The sequence below is a fragment of the Eubalaena glacialis genome, chromosome 15, assembly GCF_028564815.1.
Source record: "Eubalaena glacialis isolate mEubGla1 chromosome 15, mEubGla1.1.hap2.+ XY, whole genome shotgun sequence".
In the NCBI taxonomy this organism is placed as follows: Eukaryota; Metazoa; Chordata; class Mammalia; order Artiodactyla; family Balaenidae; genus Eubalaena; species Eubalaena glacialis.
In genome coordinates this window covers 76,616,084-76,637,096 of record NC_083730.1, presented here as the reverse complement: position 1 = coordinate 76,637,096, position 21,013 = coordinate 76,616,084, and the positions used below count along the sequence as shown (strand labels likewise).

The window sequence follows — 21,013 nt, the reverse complement described above, 5'->3', positions numbered from 1 at the left end:
ATAGTAGTGTGTATATGTCAGTCCCAATCTCCCAATTTATCCCTCACCACCCCTACCCGCCTTCCTCTGGTAACCATAAGTTTGTTTTCTACATCCGTGACTCTACTTCTGTTTTGTAAATAAGTTGAGGGGATTTTTAAAAATTTATTATATTTTTACTTTTGGTTGCGTTGGGTCTTTGTTGCGGTGCGCGGGCTTCTCATTGTGATGGCTTCTCTTGTTGTGGCGCACGGGTTTAGGTGCTCCGCGGCATGTGGGATCTTCCCAGACCAGGGCTCGAACCCGTGTCCCCTGCATTGGCAGGCAGATTCTTAACCACTGCGCCACCAGGGAAGTCCAAGGGGACTTTTAACACCACATCATCCTCGCTCTCTCAGACTTTGCTTTTCTTCATCTCAGTTTCCCTACAGCCCTCACTTTCCAGAGTTGAGAGGCTCAAATGTTTCAGCAATAATGCCAGGACAGCCTTAGCATCTGTGGAAGAAATGAAGACCATCCGAAAGAGAACAAACAAAGATTATTTATTCCCAACTTGCTATAACCAGGGAATCAGCCACCATCCCTTGCCTTTGGCAGAGACTCCAAGGCAAGCAAGGCGGTGGGACAGCTTTATAGTGGGAAAAAGAGAAGGCTTCAGGCATACTCTGACTGAGGTTGTTTGCGTGGGGAAGCTGGAGGTGGGCTAAGCAGAAGCAGGGTGTCCTATGTGATTGGTTAGGGAGCTTGTTTGGCTTTCTTTCATCGATCCTAAATTGGAAGGGAGGGAATAAGGAAGCTGGCAGTTATTGACCAAATCCTGATGGTTTGGGGTTGATTGATGCAGGGATTGTGGTTTGGCTTCGGGCTGGTAGCTGCGGAGCTTGTGGGTCAGAGTTCTGTTGTCGAATATAGTCTGGCCATTGTTCGTTTGTATATCTAGTCTCTCACATCCCTCGTCATCCGTCTACTGGCAAGGTTAGGTGGAACTGATGGGGTCTGGATTAAATGGCAGAAATGCACAGAGAGGTCTTTCAGAGGAACTAGCTGGGTTCGTCTTCTTTCCACGTTCTTCTTCTTTCTTCAGCGTGAGGGTGGTGCTGTCTTGGACACCACAGCTCCTCAAACTCCACCCATCCTGCAGGACTTGGCCTTGGAACTCTAGCTGTTGCTCCTTTCTGAGCAGCCCCTCCTTGAATTCAATCTGCAGCTTCAGGTTCAGGACAAGGCTATCAGGGCAAATGGCATAGGCGTGGCTCCCACCACTGGGATTCTTCACAAAGACCTGGATCTCAGGGGAGATGGTCTGCAGCAGACAGATGCGAGTGTTGGAGAAAACCCCGTAATTAGCCAAGCAGTACTGGCTACTGAGTAGCTGTCGCTCCCCACCGGGCTCCTGGAAGGACAGACGCTGTAGGGCTGTGGAGCCCAGGTTCCCCTGGATCTTCCCTTTAACCTTCTTTATGGAGTCATAAGGGTTCACCGTGATGATGAAATCCGAGAAGCCCCACTGCTCCACTGTCACTTGGATGTCTCGTGCCCCCTGGAAGGGAGAGGATAAAGAGGGGTTAAGTCCACATCCCTCTGTCTGAGTACAAAAGTGCCCTTTACCTGCCCTCATCTTTACAACGACAGTAGCAGCTGCAAATATTTAGAGGGTGCCAATCACCTTCCAGGCCCTGTGCTGGGCGCCGTTCATACTCTTCTTAATGTATTTTATTCTCACAGCCCTATGAGGTTGGTTCTGCTATTAGCCCATTTTACAGATGAGGAAACTGTGGCTGAGCAAGGTTACGCCATTTATTGACCATCACAAAAGTAGTGAGGAGCAGAGCAGGTATTTGTTTGCTTGTTTTTCTTCCACGTCTTTATTGGAGTATAATTGCTTTACAATGTTGTGTTAGTTTCCGCTGTACAACAAAGTGAATCAGCTATATGTGTACATATATCCCCATATCCCCTCCCTCTTGAGCCTCTCTCCCACCCTCCCTATCCCACCCCTCTAGGTTGTCACAAAGCATCGAGTTAATCTCCCTTTGCTATGCAGCAGCTTCCCACTAGCCATCCATTTTACATTTGGTAGTGTATATATGTCAATGCTACTCTCTCGCTTCATCCCAGCTTCCGCTTCCCCACCCCCCATGTCGTCAAGTCCGTTTTCTACGTCTGCGTCTTTATTCCGGCCCTGCCACTAGGTTCATCAGTAATGCTTTTTCATATTCCATATATATGCGTTATCTTTCTGACTTACTTCACTCTGTATGACGGACTCTAGGTCTATCCACCTCACTACAAATAACTCAATTTCGTTCCTTTTTATGGCTGAGTAATATTCCACTGTATATATGTGACACATCTTCTTTATGCATTCATCTGTTGGTGGACATTTAGGTTGCTTCCATGTCCTGGCTATTGTAAATAGTGCTGCAATGAACATTATAGTACATGTATCTTTTTGAATTATGGTTTTCTCAGGGCATATGCCCAGTAGTGGGATTGCTGGGTCATATGGTAGTTCTATTTTTAGTTTTTTAAGGAACCTCCATACAGTTCTCCATAGTGGCTGTATCAATTTACATTCCCACCGACAGTGCAGGAGGCTTCCCTTTTCTCCACACCCTCTCCAGCATCTATTGTTTCTAGATTTTTTGATGATGGCCATTCTAACTGGCGTGAGGTGATACCTCATTGTGGTTTTGATTTGCATTTCTCTAATGATTAGTGATGTTGAGCATCTTTTCATGTATTTGTTGGCCATCTGTATGTCTTCTTTGGAGAAATGTCTATTTAGGTCTTCTGCCCACAAGAGCGGGTATTTGAACTGAGGTCAGCCAGACTCCAAAGTCTGTTCTTCACCACTGGAGGCCACACTCAAGGGCCTGAGAGCCCCAGATGTCTGAAGAGCAACATCTGGAAGGTGCTGGGGGAGGGGAATGGTGGGCAGACCTCTAGCTGATCCTTTTAAGAAGGAATATAGGCCCAGCATTGCCAAGTCTTCTGATTTGTCAAGATAAAAATCTTTTCATGATGGTTTTTATATTCAGGAAAAATCCAAAGGCATATACTTTTTAGCCCATCTGTGGGCCTCATATGGCTGGTGGGCCCCCAGTTTGTAATCTCTGCTCCTTATTAGGGAGCCTCTGATTCTGCTTCTGCCTTCTGCTCTAAGCACCTCAGTCTCTTGCACACAACTTTAGTCCTTTGCCCCTCATCCCCAACCTGACCCTCTACCTGGATGGAGTACCTTTGTTCTGAGTGTCTACATCCCTCCTTGGCTTTTAGGGCCCACCTCAAGCCTTAATTTCTTCAAGAAATCTTCCTTGGTGACTTATGATGATGACATTTATTTTCCGATTCCACAGCCCCACAAAGACCTGGGTGTGAATTCTGGCTCTGCTGCTTCTTAGCAGTGTGACCTTGGTTAATTCACTTTACCTCTCTGAGCCTCAATCTCCTCATCTGTAAAATGGGGATAATAATGATAAAGATAATAATACTACTTGACCTTTCTATTTTACAGACTTGTCCCTGAACAAGTGCTATGCAAATCGTAAAGCACAATGTGAATAAAATAGATTATTATGTTCTTTACCTGTACTGTGGGTTTGGCATCGCATTATAATATTATATGGTATTTTTTTGTTTTCTGAGTATCTTCTCTGGTAATTCTATTTAGCAGTTTTGTGCAAGTTTGCTTCCATCTGGCAAGGTTCTTAAGGGTTGTGGCCATGTCTTATTTCTGAACCATTGTTGCCCCCTTGGTCACCCCCCATCAACCCCAAGCCTGGTGCTGGCACAAAACAGCTGATTGAATTGACTTGCCTGGGCTCAGCTTATGCAGAGAATGATGGAGAGCAAAGAATCCCAGTGATTCTTTGGTAGGTTATGGGAAGAAGAAAAAACAGGAAAACAAGAATTTGAAGATAAAGAATCTGAAGCTCAGACAGTTGAATAATTTCCCCAAGTTCACAGAGCTGGTAGGTGGTGCAACCAGGCCTCAAACTGACACTAAAGTCCTCTTGGCTCCATCGACACAGAAGTAAATACTATGCAGTTATCTCATTCTGAGCTTCAAGCCCCTGGCAGCCCAGAGAGGAGCCATTACCTTCACATTCCATCTGGGGACTGGGTTCTCGTTGTTGTCATAGCAACAGTCCTGTTTCAGGCACTGGCAGGCCCTCTGAGCGACTATGTCCCATCTGTAGCCTTTTGCCACATTATGGGTGGGGTCAGCCGGATCCAGGATGATAGGCCTGCAACACAGAGAGAAGGCACCCAGGTTCTTTCTGGTTTGGAGGCCCGCAAGCCAGAAAGAAACCTTCTTGGCAATCATCTGAGCATCTGCTATGTCCAGAGCCCAGGACTAGGAGGGCCCAAAAACATTGCTGGAGAGTAACAGAATGGAGAGGATTCTGTTTCCAAGAATTCCTCTTGGGGAGAGTACTTTAGGTGTTTGCAAGGAATTTTTGAGGTGTACGGAGGGTGAGAGCCCCAAAGGCATGCTGGAACAGTAACAGCGGCCCACTCAGGCAGGTGGGCCTCAAGTTCAGAGCTTTCATTTTGCTGAACAGGCTACGTAAGTGAGTTCAAGGCTAGAGCTGCTGAATTGCTTTGGATGACAGTAACACCACCACCACTATTTACTGATGTTTATTGAGGCACAGGCTCAAACCCTATATGAATTAACCTATTTTAATCCTTACAACAATTCTATAAGGTAGGGACTATGATGATGATGATGGTGATGATGATGATTTTCCCCCATTTTACAGATGAGGAAACTGAGGCACAGACCTCCCTAGGTTCTCCCAACCTGAAGGTGAGATTCTTACCCATCTCCTCTGCCTCAACAGAGGAGAGGTTGGGCTGTCTCCAAGCATCTCTCCTCTAGGTAAATGTTGAATAAATACTTTAAAGAATATTGGCTTGAAGGGGGTCTAATAGCCTATTTGGGTTGCTTGGGGTGACCACATGTGTTAGATGGCAAGCCCATGATCAAGACCTGGCCCTTGTACTCCAGGAGCTTTTGACTTAGGTGGGAGCTGAGATTTGATCTAAGTGACAGAATGTGATAGCAGGCTACTGACATGAACTAGACACCTTAGGCTCCATGCTCTCAACTCCCAACATCCCTGGCTCACTGAATGGTCCTGCCTCATTTAGAGTCATAACACGCTGTCCTATGGGATGGGGTCACCTGACCCAAAGTGACCCACCAGGTGACCTGATATGCAGGGCCTGTGCCCAGCGATCAGACTGGTTCCCTCTGGAGTTTGGACCAGGAATGATGGCGGTTCCTCATCAACTAGGAGTAAGAGGGGAGCCGAACAGGTGTGGAGAGAGAAGCAGTGAAAGGAAAGGGAGCACGTGGGCAATGAGAGTGAGCAACAGAGAGAGGGGGAGTCTATAGATTTGCCTCAGGTCCCAGTGGTTTTCCAAGGTCAATTTTCTGGTCATCCTTACAATAAATCCTCTTTTCATTAGGAGGCCGGGATTTTCTCCCTTGTAAAAAAAGACCCAACACTCACATAAGGGAATAATAAACAATCTTGCGATATTGCTTGCATTGACCTAAAACTTCTAATGTAAAGAGTTGTCCCAGGTTGGGTTCCCCCAGAAGCAGATCCTAAGATCAGGATTTGAGTGCAAGTCATTTATTTGGAAGGAGATACCAGGAAGCACCAATAAGAGAGTGGGAAAGTGAGACAGGGAAGGGAAGGATGCCAATAAAGGGTATGTGTCAAGGTGATTACCACTGTGAGCAACTGGGGGTTAGTCCCCCAGGGTGGACTCTGGGAAGTAGTATAGAACATGTGTTCCAAAGAGAGTCCCTCCATCTGAGATGGGAGGGAGCTGGGGTATTTATACACCAACTTCCATCAGTCACTGGGGGAAGCTGAAAACCCACAGGCAAAGGGACGCAGGTGCTGACAGCTGGAGGTTGAACCAGCCTTCCTGGAAACGGTAAAGGCCCAGGGGATACGAATGGGTACAGGCAGCATGTGCTACAATATTTGTCTGGCATCTACCATAGGCTAGATACTGTAGACCCTTTACAAATATTTTGTCTGACTCTCCCAACAGTCCTGCATGTTGGTGCCAATTACTCCTGTTTTACAGATGAGGAATGGAGGCTCACAGAAATGAGAAAATGGTGGAGCTGGGCTCACACTTGGGTCTCCACGTTTCTTTCCAGTTTCCCGTGCTGTCACTAAAAAGCTAAGGTAGCTTAGCTTTTCTGAAATGTTTTTCTGAAACATTTTCTGAGGGCAAGAGGGCTAAGGTAGGGTGGGGTGGTGGCTCGAGGAACAAGGAAAAGGCTTATAGCCCCTAAGGTCCTTGCAATTTTGAAAGGCAGTCAACGTGAGATGTCAAGTGTGTCAGGGTGAGGTATCAGCTTTCCTACTTAATAAAGCCCACCCAGAAAACTCGATACCACCTTTCCCTTAATTCTCTTTCTTTTCTCTTTGAGATGTGGTTGGCATGCAGTGATCTAGTACCTCTCTTTTCTGAGCTGTTTTCTGACAAAGTCCTCAATGATTGGGTTCTGGAACGTGTAGTATTTGGTCCAGTAGATACAGAGGAACTGATACTGCTGGAGCAGGCTCATCACGGTGGCCAGGCCTCTGTCCAACCGGAAACATTCCTTCTCCTGAGTACCCACTTCCCAGGCGTAGACGGTCAGTAGCTCAAGGGCATAGAGAGGGGGTAGCTCGGCCCGAAGGCACCAGGTTTTCACGCACTGTTGAAAGACATGGGAAGAGAGGGCGAGACCCCAAGATTCCTTATAAGGACGACATTGGACCAGAAACTAGAAAAATTCAAGTTCTGGTCCCAGCTCTGCTACCTACTGGCTGCGTAGTCTTGGCCAAGTCACTTTCCCTCTCTGACCCTAAATGGGTTTCTCCATTTTAGAATTAAGCAGCTAGGTTAGTCCAGTTGGTTTCAAACTGTGCTTGACATAACTCCCGGAAATGGAGTGATAAAGGGGTGTCCCAAGGAGTGAGCAGGTTGGGCTCTGTCACCAGCACCCCAGCCTAAGCAGCTCCATTTTAATCTATTTGGGCCTCTGAAAGATTTCTTTTAAAGAAAAGTCTTCTTAGCCAAAGGGAAAAAAAATAGTATGAGTGTGTTGGGGGACTATAGGACTAGGTAATAGCTGAGAATCCATGGTGAACATCGGGGTTGCCTCTCTAACAGGCATTTCTTCCTTCCCCATTGTATAGTAGCCATGCTGTTTGGACGGGATTGACCCAATCCTCATCTCCAGGGTTGGCCCTGACTGGACAGGGTCACCAGTATAAACCTATTCCCCTTGCCAAGTGATTGGTTCAAGAGAAGCTTTGTAATCTAAGTTGGCCTAATTTGAGTCAAGCCTAGTTCTTTTGTTCAGTGGTTGAAAGAAGAGAAGTCCTCTCTTGTATGTGGATGTGAGGGCAGGAACAGATGTGGCCATTTTGCCACCATGAGGGAAGCCAGCCTGAGGACCAAGGTGACTTATAGAATTGAGAGATGCTGAGAGTATTATAGAGAAACTGAGCTGGAGCACTCATCAAACAGTGCCTGAAGCCTCCTCTCCACTGCTGTGGGTTTTCACACTGAGCTGATAATTTTCTTTATTGGTTAAGCCAGTTTGAGTTGGTTTTTCTGTTTTTCTGTTACTTGCAAAAGAAAGCATCTTAACGGATACCAGTCACCTCCTGTCTAAAGAACCTCTCTAACATTGAGCTAGGAAATGAAAATTTCTGTCAAACATCCAGCTATTTGGTTTGTGCAAGCAAAATTGACATCTTGTCCTGTGGCCATTATAAATAAGTTTTATATCACACCCCTCAAAGGGACAAAAACCCACTTTGACCTTGAAACAAACAGAAACGAGGCCATCTGGTCTAGTTCTAGTCCCCAAAATAAATGAAACCTGTGCCTTTCCTGTAAGTTATTGACTCACTAACAAAAACAACTTTATCCTTGACTTTAAAATGTTTTTAATTGATTTCAAACTTATTTATAAATTAATGAATTTGTTTTTGTAACATTTTGTGAATTCACATCTCACAAAGCTGTAAATCTTAACTAATAAAATTATAATTTTGTTAAGAACGTAAACTCATGACAAGACAATTTATTTTCTCCAATACTAGTGAAATTTTACTAGCTAGATTCTTAAAATTTACATGACGAAGAAAATGCAGAATGCCTGTAATCATAAGATGTAAGCCTTAGGAAAAATGAGCCTTTCATTTCTTTTAGGACCTTTGATAGACTATTTAATGGTACATTAAAAAAAAAAAAAGAGCAAACCAGAAGAAAAGATTTTTGTTCCCTTCCAGTGCTGATTTATGTTAGCGATGCTCTGATTTCTTCATATTTTGGATTTCTCTGACTTTTGCGAAGTTGCAATACTTCATGACCTTTCTAGATCTGATAAGCATGTGAGAAATTTGCTATTTTTCCACCACCAACAGAGATGAACTATAAACCTAGTAATCTTGGTAATCTTTTTTTCTTTAAACACCTATTATATATTTTTTATTGGATTAAGCCTTTCCTTCTGCAGTCTGATTCCCTTGCAACTTCTCTGCAAGTTCTTATTTAATAAATGACTTTTTACCTCTTGTTTCTGTTTCCAGCTGGAGGTTCCACTGAGACTGTTCCAAAGCTGAGTAAACTGTGTTGCCTAAGAAACGCGCCCCATGGGCTGTTTACACTCAGACGTGCCCCTTTTTTCAACTCCGAGGGTGAATCTTGTAGGACAATAGTTTTTACTCTTCTGATGTTTCTCTCCTCCCTCCCCACCTCTACTCTGTTTTTATTTCTGATTCTAGATTGTCTGATTCTTGGACAAGTCTGATTCTGGTTCTTGTACGTATTTGTATGGGGCCACTTATGTCCCCACTGATGACTACAATCTGTAACTCTGCTTTTATGGTTTGACCATCTGGTGGTCTCTATCGGGAGACAGATGATAGGAATTCATTCTCTGCTGGGTGGCAGTTGATGAGAATTTGATTGTATTCTGTGTTTCTCTCTCTCTCTCGCTCTCGTTTGGTCTGTTTGTCTTAAGAATTCAGATATCTCCTGGGAGCCCTGTTATTGTTGTCTTCTATGCCATTATGAATTTAAATCACTCAAAAATTGGGGGGTAGGGGTGTGGTGTGTGCACGCACACACATGTGATTCCTGGAAAACCACCCTGTAAAATTAGGAGCTGATGGACTGTTAGATTTTATGCTGTGTTTATTTTGGACCCATAATTAAAATAGTAAAATCACAGCTGCCAATTCTTTTTGTTTTTATGTATGTAAATGAAAAAAAAAGGATTTCATAAAAGAATGGTCTGATTACAATATAATCTATCTGCCAGCAAATCTCTTCCTCCCAACTCCACTATGGGAAATTTATGAAGTGTAATAAATTCGTGGATAAAGACTCATGGCCACCAAAGGGGACTGAGTCAGAATTTCACCAGAATCTTTTATTTCAGAAGTAGGCAACTTCATAAGAGCAGATTGCTTAACAAAATGAGAATTAATTACTCAGGTTAATGTTCTATTGATGAGTATGTGAGAGAAAAAAAAAACCCTTTCTTTCTTACTCTCCTACCCTCAATATACGGAAATACATGTGCAAACCAAGATACATTCTGTAAATGATATATTATTCCAACTGACACCTCAGAATTAAAAAAAACCCTATAAAAATTCCTACTATAGATTATGAACTAACAAATCCTCAGGAAAACAAAGATAATTATTCTGTAAAATAATAGCATATGTAAATTGGCCTTGTTTATAAAATTATTCAGAATGATGGCTTAATATTCACAAAGTGTCTTTATTAAGTTCCTTTTCAGGAATATGTAGTGTTTACATACGTTCAAAAAATCTGTCCTCCTTCCTACCAGGATAGAATTAGATAAATCAAGAATAAATCGGGACTTTCCTGGTGGCTCAGTGGTTAAGAATCCGCCTGCCAATGCAGGGGACACGCATTGGAGCCCTGGTCCAGGAAGATCCCACATGCTGCATAGCAACTAAGCCTGTGCGCCACAACTACTGAGCCTGCGCCCTGGAGCCTGCGAGCCACAACTACTGAAGCCCACGCGCCTAGAGCCCGTGCTCCGCAATAAGAGAGGCCACCGCAATGAGAAGCCCGTGCACCGCAACGAAGAGTAGCCCCCGCTCGCCGCAACTAGAGAAAGCCTGGGCGCAGCAACGAAGACCCAACACAGCCAAAAATAAATAAATAAATAAATAAATAAATAAATAATAATACTGAATCAAAAAACTGTTTCAAAAAACCATATGCAGACAAATTCTTGTCTTAGAGGCAGAGACTTTTGGGGTTTTTTTTGTTTGCTTTTTTGTTTGTTTTTGGCTACGCGGGGATCTTGTTTCCCTGACCAGGAATCAAACCTGTGTCTCCTGCAGTGGAAGCATGGAGTCTTAACCACTGGACTGCCAGGGAAGTCCCTTAGTGGCAGAGACTTGAACAAAGAAAGGGCTATAGAAGTAAAGCTGATATGTTGTTCTGTGGACGTTACAATAAATGTGCAAGTCATATACAGGAAGAAAACACTTTGTACACTTAGACAGACAGACAAACAAAGCAAACAGATCATTTTGTTGAGTTCTAGCTCTCCAAATCCACAAAACCTTGGATCAATTCCTCTTAAGTGCCTGACTGACCAAAAACACCAATTTCATTCTTGGCTTCTGTGATGCTAACATCTGAAGATACATCACAACCTCGGTAGAAGTGATAATCATGTAAGAAAATGGCTGCTTTCCCACCATAAACATACTAACTATAAACTAACTTTGGTAATATTCTGATTTTTATCTTTAAATACTTTTTTTTTCTTTTTGGACTGGACCGGTCTTTCTAAAATCTGACCCTTACCATTTTTTTTAAAAATAAGAAAGCATCTTTTTTCTTTCTTTCTCATTTTTTGCTTGTTTCTGAGTCTTCCTTTCATAAGTTCAGATGACATGTTCATCTGGGTATTTTGAAATATACCTGGTACCATGCAGACATCATATGTGAAATCTAAAAAGTAGCTGCTGTGGATGTATTCACTCAGTAATGATCATGATACTCAGGAACTCAATCATTTGGAGGGGGAATTGGTGCAATGTGGAATTAAATGAATTTTTTCTCTTGTTAGTCCTTAATCAGCTGAGATTAATGTCCAGAGAGCCCAGAGAAGTTGACCTTAGCCAGCACTGGACTGTAGCTGGACCATTACAAGCACTCGTTCTTTGAAATACAGTACGTTCCTTATTTCTCTCCTTCCTCCTCTGTTTCTTTCTCCTCCTCCTCCTCTCCTTCCTCCTTCTTCATCTGCATCTTCTGCCAGGTTTACATTTTAAAAGCTGAGCCTTCCCTCCCACCCAACCTTCATTGCTTCTGGGTGCAGTTTCCCGAGATAACAGATATGGTTCCTGCCTTTTTCTTCCCCTCCCTCCTCCATCTTCCGCTCCTGCCCCCAGCCTGGCAGCCTCCTCACCTCCAGGTACCAGTGTTTTACCAGCCGCAAGAGGCTCTTCAGCTGGGCTGGCCGGTGTTTCACGAAGTTTCTCTGCAGCTCGCTGAAGGATGGGGAGAAATGTCCAGGGGAACCGCAGGCCTTAATCAGACTCACATAGACCTCTGGGGAGGGATGAGAGTTGGGAACAGAAGGCCCTGAGGAGAGAGGAGGCAAAGGGGAGAGAGTGAGGGCTCAGGAAGCCCCAGCTTGCTGACTAGTCCATGGGGGAGAGACTGGTAATTATTGGAGTATCTCTCCAGGGAAACCTGGGACCACATAGCTTAAGAGACTAACAGTTTGCCTTCTTGATTGTCCTTCTGGAGAATCAAAAGTGAGTTTTCCAGAAACAGACTCACAGGCGCAGAGAACAGACTTGTGATTACCAAAGGGGGAGGGTGGGTGGGGGAGGGATGGACTGGGAGTTTGGGATTAGCAGATGCAAACTATTATACATAGGATGGAGAAACAACAAGGTCCTACTGTACAGCACAGGGAACTAGATTCAATATGCTGTGATAAAACATAATGGTGTATATATGGATAACTGACTCACTTCGCTGTACAGCAGAAATTAACACAACATTGTAAATCAACTAGACTTCAATAAAATACATTTTTTTTAAAGTGGGTTTTCTATTCCTCAGGCTACTCAAGGACTATTGTCCTCTCTTGATGTGCCCAACACCCTCAGTTTCCCTTAATGTCTGTTTTGGATCTCTCAGCGATTTATATGAAGCTTCCATCACTATAGGGAAGGACCAGTTCCATATAAGAAAGCTGGGCTCAGAGAGCACGTTTGCTGAAGGGTGGGGCGTACATCACTACCACTAATGTCTCCCACTGTCTCTTTCTGGCTCAGATGGGATCCCAGTTGTGACACTTTCTCCATGGAGCAACTCCCAGCAGCCACTCTAGTTAAGAGGAGCTGGTGCACCAGGTGAAAGCTGTATCATCTGGGCTTGTAGCTGATACCGTTACTACTGCCATCGGTGCTCCCGGGAAGCAGCCCTCAGCCAATGGCTGATGGGAAGCTCGTGGATGAAACACTCAACAACCCACCTGGGAGACGTGCTCTGCACTTTTACCGGAGCTCTGCAGGGGCACAAGCCCAGCTGCTCACCGTGGTGACTAGTTCCACGTGCACCTTGTCAAGCTCCTCCCCTTCCGTCTCGCTCCCCTGCTTCCCTACCAGCATCTCCTGGGACTGCTTATCCCCAAATCCCTGTCTCAGGGTCTGCTTCCGGGAAAGCACAGACAATGACAGGCCCCCGCCCCCGCGGTAAATATTCCAGAAGCACCCGAGGTTGCTCTTCCTCCTTCCCCTCCATGGCTCTCACTTCCTCTCCAACCATATGTTTATCTGCGTGATTCTTTGATAAATCTGTTTCCTAAGTTGAGCCACAGGACAGCCAGAGTTGAGTCAGTCGCAGGCACTGCGGTCACCCAGCACCCAGCACAGGACATGGGTTGAATGGGTGAATACAGGTGTCTGCACGTGGCCACGAAGGAGAGGTGAGGAAGCTGCGGGTCCCCCGGGAGGGCGGTCGTGTGAGTCTGGTGGGCTTCCCCTTACCCAGGACCCCGTAGGCCGGCACGACGGTGACAGTGATGGGCTCCGCAGTCTCCCAGGACTGGATGGTGAAGGCGACAGCAGAGGGGACTCCCTGGACCAGCCTCAGGTCCTGGAGCTGGAGGCTCCGGAGGTCCTGGCAGTACCTGAGCTTTTCACATAGCAGGCTCAGAACGTCGTCGAGGCGCCTGGCCTCCTCCTGGAAGCTGTGGAAACCGCTCAGGACCATCACCAGCTCCACCTCCGAGCTGTCCCTGAGCACTGTGCCGTTCCCGAAAGAGCCCACCTGCAGAGCACAGAGTCCCGTCACCCCGAGGCCACTGCCTGGACCAGGCAATCCCTGAGGCTCTTTCCACGGATGATCACCACCGCCCTGAGGGATGGGCGGGGAGTATTTCCTTTTTTTAAAATTGTTTATTTATTTATTTATTTATTTATTTATGGCTGCATTGGGTCTTCGTTGCTGTGCGCGGGCTTTCTCTAGTTGCGGCGAGCGGGGGCTACTCTTCATTGCGGTGCGCGGGCTTCTCACTGCAGTGGCTTCTCTTGTTGCGGAGCACGGGCTCTATGTGCACGGACTTCAGCAGTTGCGGTAGGCAGGCTCAGTAGTTGTGGCTCGCAGGCTATAGAGCGCAGGCTCAGTAGTTGTGGTGCACGGGCTTAGTTGCTCTGCGGCATGTGGGATCTTCCCGGACCAGAGATCGAACCCGTGTCCCCTGCATTGGCAGGCAGATTCTTAACCACTGTGCCACCAGGGATGTCCGGGTGGGGAGTATTAACATCCCTTCTTTACAGGGGAGAAAGCGGGGATGTCGAGAGGCAAGCCTCTCCTCTAGGGTCACACAGTGGGCGCTTCCAACCAGGGAGCCAGACTCCACAGCCCACGTTTCTTATTTACTCCACTGCCTCGCTTCTGAGACTCAGCCTTATCTGCAGAGTGATCCCCACTCCAAGGGAACGGTCATCCTCCACAGGGTGGTGGTAGGAGGATTCTGGGGGGGGGGGTCTGAATAATTTCATGACATTAAAAAGGGGGGCAGGGCTTCCCTGGTGGCGCAGTGGTTGAGAGTCTGCTTGCCGATGCAGGGGACACGGGTTCGAGCCCTGGTCCGGGAAGATCCCACATGCCGCGGAGCAACTAAGTCCGTGCGCCACAACTACTGAGCCTGCGCGTCTGGAGCCTGTACTCCGCAACAAGAGAGGCCACGACAGTGAGAGGCCCGCGCACCGCGATGAAGAGTGGCCCCCGCTCGCCACAACTGGAGAAAGCCCTCGCACAGAAACGAAGACCCAACACAGCCAAAAATAAATAAATAAATTAATTAATTTTTAAAAAAAGGGGTGGGCACAGGGACTTCCCTGGTGGTCCAGTGGGTAAGACTCCGCCCCACCAATGTAGGGTGCCCAGGTTTGATCCCTGGTTGGGGAACTAGATCCTGCATGCATGCCGCAACTAAGAAGTCTGCATGCCACAACTAAGATCCCGCCTGTGGCAACTCAGACCTGGCACAGCCTAAATAAATAAATAAATGAAGAAATAAATATCTAAAAAATAAAATAAAATAAAAATAAAAAGGGGGGCACAGTATTGCCTGGTGGATAAGAACCACGGGCTGGGGAATGAGGCAGCCTGATCTTGACCTCGCCTCTTGCCCCTGTTTCTCAGTTGCATGATCCTTCTGAACGCCGTCCCTCATCTGTCACCTCAGAGTAATGATGGCACATGACTCACTGGGTGATTGGGAGGATTCGATAAGACAATGTGTGCCAAGGGCTTGCCGTGGTGCCTGGCACACAGGAAGTCAGCACTATATCTCTCTTCCTTCTGCTCTACTTGACTTAGGTCATCTCTTCTGCTGCCTGGAGTTCAGCTTCCCCATCTGAATTGAAGGAGCCTGAGCTGGATGATTTTGAAAGGGTCTTTTTGATGTTCTGAGATCCTAAACTTGCTCTCCAGCACTGTTGCCTCTGGTATACTAAGTCCCCCAACTCTCTGGCCTTCTCTCTTTCTCACTCCAGGTCGGGAGGTGGAATTGCCAGGGATGCATCAGACCACAGGTCGGCTACCTCTGCTGGTGGGTGGAGTCAAGGAACATTGATGATGACCCAGCTGCCGCCAATTGAGCCCTCGCTGTGCCTGGCACCACTGAAAGCCCTTTATACACACAATGTCTTTTAATCCTCACCCCCATTAATTGAGGTGGGGGGACTAGTATAATTATCCCCATTGTACAGATGAGAAAAGGGAGGCAGTTGGGGGTTAATCAACTTGCCATGGACTCACAGCCAGGAGTGATAGTCACAGTCAGATAGAGTCAGAACACCAGGTATGGTGGTTCTACCTCTTTCTTCCCTGTGACCCAAGTCTATGTGGCAGGCCCTGCTTCTGTGCAGGAGTCCGCCATCTTTTCTTTCCTCTTCCTTTTCCATTTTCTTTCTCCACCTGCATTCGGACTCAGCGTTTCTGCCCCATGTGAGAGGGTTCGGAATGGCACCCTGGGTGCGGATGAAGAGCACATCCCGCTGAAGGCTGTGCCTGCGCTGCCCTTCCCACCTTTTCCAGTGGTAAGATACAAGCAGAGAGGGAAGAGCGTTCTAGAACAGGCTTCATGACTTGCTTCAGTCCAAACCTATTCAAACCCAAGGACAAGCATTCACTCTTGTGGACCAGCACAGCTCACCAGATTTTTCAGGGGTGGGGGGGAGGGTTTAAAGCCCAAATAAAGTGTTAATTTCTCGTTGGTGTTGGGGGGGCACAAGCCACCCACACAGGGTGGGCAGGTAGCTCCCTCAGCATCCAAACTCCCTCCGTGGGGAAATGAAACCCACGGGGTCATTTGGAGGAAAGGTCCAGTTTCAATACACCCATACAAAGGGAGTAGAGTCATAAGATTTATTACTTTCAAAAATAGATAACTAATGAGAACCTACTGTAGAGCACAGGGAACTCTACTCAATGCTCTGTGGTGACCTAAATGAGAAAGAAATCTAAAAAGGAGGGGATATATGTATATGTATAACTGATTCACTTTGTTGTACAGCAGAGACTAACACAACATTGTAAAGCAGCTATACTCCAACAAAAATTAATTTAAAAAATTAAAAAAAAAAGATTTATTACTTACAGATCCCAGAAGCAAGGGGATGCAGTGAGCTGGGGGAAGGGCAGTTCTCCGCCCCAGGTCACAAGCCAGCAGGAGATAGAGCAGGGTAGCAAGCACCTAGTACTTACAAGGTGATTGGGGCAGAGGTTACTAACTTTTCACAGGCTTAACTCTAAGTGGTTATTATTTTTTAATTAAAAAAAAATTTTTTTAAAAACGCTCTTAGCTCTACATTTTTAAAAAATTTTATTTATTTATGTTTTTTGGCCATACAGTGCGGCATGCAGAACTTCCCTGACCAGGGATCGAACCCGTGCCCGCTGCAGTGGAAGCTCAGAGTCTTAACCACTGGACCAGCAGGGAAGCCCACTCAGTGGTTATTTTAAAAGGTTCCACGGGGAAAGGCAAAGCAGGAACCTGTGGGGATACCCTAAACCTATCTACAAGTCCAGACTCTGAACTTTTGGTGTTAGTAGGGTCACCATACTGTAAAAGGCCTAGGCAGCCACTCAGAAAAACAAAATTGTTTTCCTCAAAAGTTGTTTTTCTCATCACGCCTTTCTAGTTTTGACCCTCTTGCATTATTATCCTAGCTAGGACAGGAGGTGACATGAGGCAGCTGCAGGAAGGGCTTGGGGGAAAAAAGCTCAGCCTGGAGTGGAGTAAGATAGATCCTGGTTGAAATCCCAGCTTCACCACTAGCTGTGTGACCTTGGGCAAGTGACCTCACCTCTCTGAGCTTCCATTAAAAAATTTTTCCATTATCAAAAATTTTAAACAGAAAAATAGAAAGAGAATACAATGAACACTTATACATCCATCCAGATTCAACAAGTCTAAACTCTTTGCCATATTTGCTTCAACTAAGCCACTTTAAAGTAAATTACAGATGCTAAGGACTATTGTCCCTAAATACTTTAGCATTTGTGTCCAACAAAGGAGAACATTTTCCCCCATAACCACAAAACTATTATGTCTCAAAAAAACAATTCCCTGGGACTTCCCTGGTGGTCCAGTGGTAAAGAATCCACCTTCCAATGCAGGGGACTCGGGTTCGATCCCTGGTGGGGGAACTAAGACCTCACATGCCGCAGGGCAACTAAGCTCACATGCCACAACTACTGAGCTCCCATGCCTCAACTAGAGAGCCCGCGTGCCGCAAACTACAGAGCCCACACACCCTGGATCCCACGCGCCACAACTAGAGAGAGAAAACCCACACGCCACAACTAGAGAGAAGCCCGAGCCCGCACACTGCAACAAAAGATCCCGCATTGCCACAACTAAGACCTGACGCAGCCAAGAAAATAAATAAATAAAATAAATAAATATTAAAAAAAAAATTCCCTTACATATATTATTTAATATTCTGGCCATATTGAAATTTCCCCAATTGTTCCCAAATTATATTTTACAGATGGTCCATTCACACCAAAATCCAATCAGAGAACTTGCATTGCATTTGGTCATTATGGATCTTAAATCACTGAGTTTCCATTCTGCTCATCTGTAAAATGGGAAAAGAATAGTACATACCTCACAGGGTACACAAATTAGAGATAATATATGTTAAGGGGTTAGGGTAGTGCATCCAAAAAAGGGCACTATTATTATTAGCTTCCTTACTGGACTTGCTCTGCTCAAGGCAGCAGTGCACTGGGATGGAGTGTCTTGAGATGTCAGTAGCAGGGGCTAGGGATAATGAGGCAAGAGGTCCCAGCATCCTCAGGGATGTAGACCCACAAGCTGCATTTTGCCCAGCCCTGGCCTGGGGATGGAGGGGACCAGTCTCACCTTGACCACCTTCAGCACCCACAATTCCTGGTCCAGCCCGTGCTCCCCCTGGAAGCTCTGCTCTCTCAGGAACTGCTCCACGGTCTGCACAGTCTCCAGCACCTCTTTTTTCCACTCCTGGCTGGGATGCAGAGAGTGAGCCACGAAGGAGTTCAGCCTGGAAGCCGGGGTGACAAACAGCTCCGGGGGCACTGCCATCTCTGTCTTGAGAGTACCACTGGTGGCTAGATATATACCCACACACCTAACCAGCTCCTGGCACACACACTCTTCTTTAAGGGGACTCCTCCTCAGCTGACCTCCAGCACCCTGTGGAATAAAGGACCAGAGTGGAGAGGAAACAAGAGGTGTCTGGCTGACCAGGGGATCCTCTTCCTGGAGGCTGTTCACTGCAGCTGGGGCACCGAGGGACACCGAGTGAAACCACCTTAACAGGCGTGGCTGTTAGTCACCCTTTCTGCTGTAGGTTTCGTTTCTCAACTCTTAGTTTCCCTTTTACAACTTGGAAACTGAAATTGGCTTGAGGATGGCCCTGGGAAAGGCAACTTCCCCAGGAGATGGGAATTGGATGGTATCCACCAATTCCATCCCCACCAGCTTGTCACCTGAAACAGGCTCAGTAAGAGCAGGGACTCGCTCGAGGTTGGGCTGAACAGTGGGAGTTCTAGGGTCCCGCGGAACAAGCTCTGGAATTCCACTCTGCCCTCTGCCAGACTCTTAACCTCTCTGATCCTCATATAAATAATCCTTAAAATGGGTTTAAGAATAATACCTACCCCATAGGTTGTGTGGATTAAGCGTGAGAACATTTAGCAGAGAAAACATTAAGTAAATGCAAGTATTGTTATTCGTTCACTGTACATCTAGTGAGTGCTGGCTGGGTGCCAGACATTGTGCTAAGAAGAAAACATGAGACGTGGTTCCTGCCCGAGGGGCTCCCAGAGCAGTAGGGGAGACAGAGGAGACACAGAGAGTCCAGTGTCCTGTGTACTAGGAGAAAAGAGGGCACAGAAACCTGGTGGAAATTCAGGCAGAAGAGTTTCTTTGGGGTCACCTGTGTTGTCAGTGGACACCTGCTTGAGATGAGTCTTAAAAGACTGGGAATGCGGCCAGGAGACAGAGGGCACAAGACAGGATAAGGCTGAGAAGTGTGAATCATCCTGGTATGTGCCAGGACTCGGCTCTCAGATCCACGTTGGCATGGAGGGCAGGGAGGGGAGAGGTGAGAGCTGTGCCTGGACAGGTGGGCAGGAATTGAGACTCAGAATGCCATTCATTTATTCATTCAACAAACATTTGTTGAGTGCCTGCTGTGTGCCAGGCAGGCGTCCTGGGGATACAGCAGTGAATAGGCAAAATTCTTGGACTGCAGAGGGCTTACACTCTAATGGTGGAGACAGATAATAAACAGGATAAATAAGTAACATTATAGTAATTAAGACGGTGATAAGTGCTAATCAGGAAAATAAAGCAGGGAAAGAGGTTAAAAGGTACTGACTACGTGTGGGGAATGAGAAGTGGCGATGTTTAGGGGTTCAGTCTCAAAGAAGGTGGTTAGGGAAGGTCTGAAAAGGAAACATTTGAGCCAAGACATGAAGGAGGCGAAGAGTGAGCTGTATGTATGTCAGAGGGAAGAATGAGAGAAGGTGGGACTTCCCTGGTGGTCCAGTGGGTAAGACTCCACTCTCCCAATGCAGGGGGCCCAGGTTCGATCCCTGGTCGGGGAACTAGATCCCACATGCATGCCGCAACTAAGAGTCTGTATGCGGCAACTAAGAAGTCCACACACTGCAACGAAAGATCCCGTGTGCTGCAGCTAAGACCCGGCTCAGCCAAAAAGAAAAAAATAAATAAATATTTAAAAAAAAAAAAAAGAATGGGAGAAGGAACAGCAAGTGCAAAGGCCCTGTGGCGGCAGTATGCCTGGTGGGATTGAGGAATAGCAGTGTGACTGGAATGGAATGATCAAGGGGGGAGAGTGGGAGGGGATGAGGTTTGAGTACAAGGGTGGGGGGTAAATTGTGTAGGATTTTGAAGACTATTAAGACTTTGGCTTTTACTCTGATTGAAATGGGGAGCCACTGGGGAGTTCCAAGCAGAAGAGGGACATGGTTGGACTTTCATTTTAACAGTATCACACTGACTGTTGGTGGGAAGATTAGATTAAAAGCAGAGGGTGGGGCTTCCCTGGTGGCGCAGTGGTTGAGAATCTGCCTGCCAATGCAGGTGACACGGGTTCGAGCCCTGGTCTGGGAAGACCCCACATGCCGCGGAGCAACTAAGCCTGTGAGCCACAATTGCTGAGCCTGCGCGTCTGGAGCCTGTGCCCCACAACAAGAGAGGCCGCGATAGTGAGAGGCCCGCGCACCGCGATGAAGAGTGGCCCCCGCTTGCCACAACTAGAGAAAGCCCTTGCACAGAAACGAAGACCCAACACAGCCATAAAGAAAGAAAGAAAGAAAGAAAGAAAAGGAAAAAAAAAAAAAACTTTATAAAAAAAAAAAAAAGCAGAGGGTGGGGAGTGGAGGTGAGAGCAGAAGCAGGAATTCAGTTAAGAAGCTACTACAACAGTCCAGACAAGAGATGTGGCGCCTTGGGTCAGAATGGTAGCAGTGAAAGGTAGGGAGAAGTGGTATGATTCAATTTTCTTATTACGGAAAATTTCAAACATGAACAAAAGTAGAATAATATAATGAACCTCCATGTACCATCCCCCATCTTCAACAATCATCAACCTGTAGCCAGTTTTTTAAATGTTTTTTCAGGTCTTCTGCCCATTTTTATTTTTATTGGCCGCCCGGCACGCGGGATCTTAGTTCCCCAACTTGGGATCTAACCCGTGCCCCCTGCAGTAGAAGCGCAGAGTCCTAACGACTGGACTGCCAGGGAAGTCCCAGCCTATAGACAATCTTGTTTCAATGATATCTCCATCCACATCTCCCCTCCTGTATTATTTGGAAGTGAATCCCAGACATCATATCATTTCACTAGCTATATTTTGAGTATAAACAGGTCTTGCTAATGGATAGAGTGTGATGT

At 46.3% G+C, this 21,013-nt stretch overlaps 1 protein-coding gene across 1 annotated transcript; it reads right to left on the bottom strand.

The window, feature by feature from the left end:
- Window positions 1-541: 541 nt before the first annotated feature.
- OASL (2'-5'-oligoadenylate synthetase like) lies at window positions 542-18,354 on the bottom strand. Its single transcript, XM_061169851.1, has 6 exons — window positions 17,975-18,354; window positions 13,080-13,362; window positions 11,486-11,661; window positions 6,477-6,718; window positions 4,082-4,229; window positions 542-1,519 (listed from the first exon to the last, which is right to left on the bottom strand). Exons 1-6 carry the CDS (start codon window positions 18,170-18,172, stop codon window positions 956-958), a joined length of 1,611 nt encoding a protein of 536 aa, XP_061025834.1. The 5' UTR covers window positions 18,173-18,354; the 3' UTR covers window positions 542-955.
- Window positions 18,355-21,013: the final 2,659 nt, after the last annotated feature.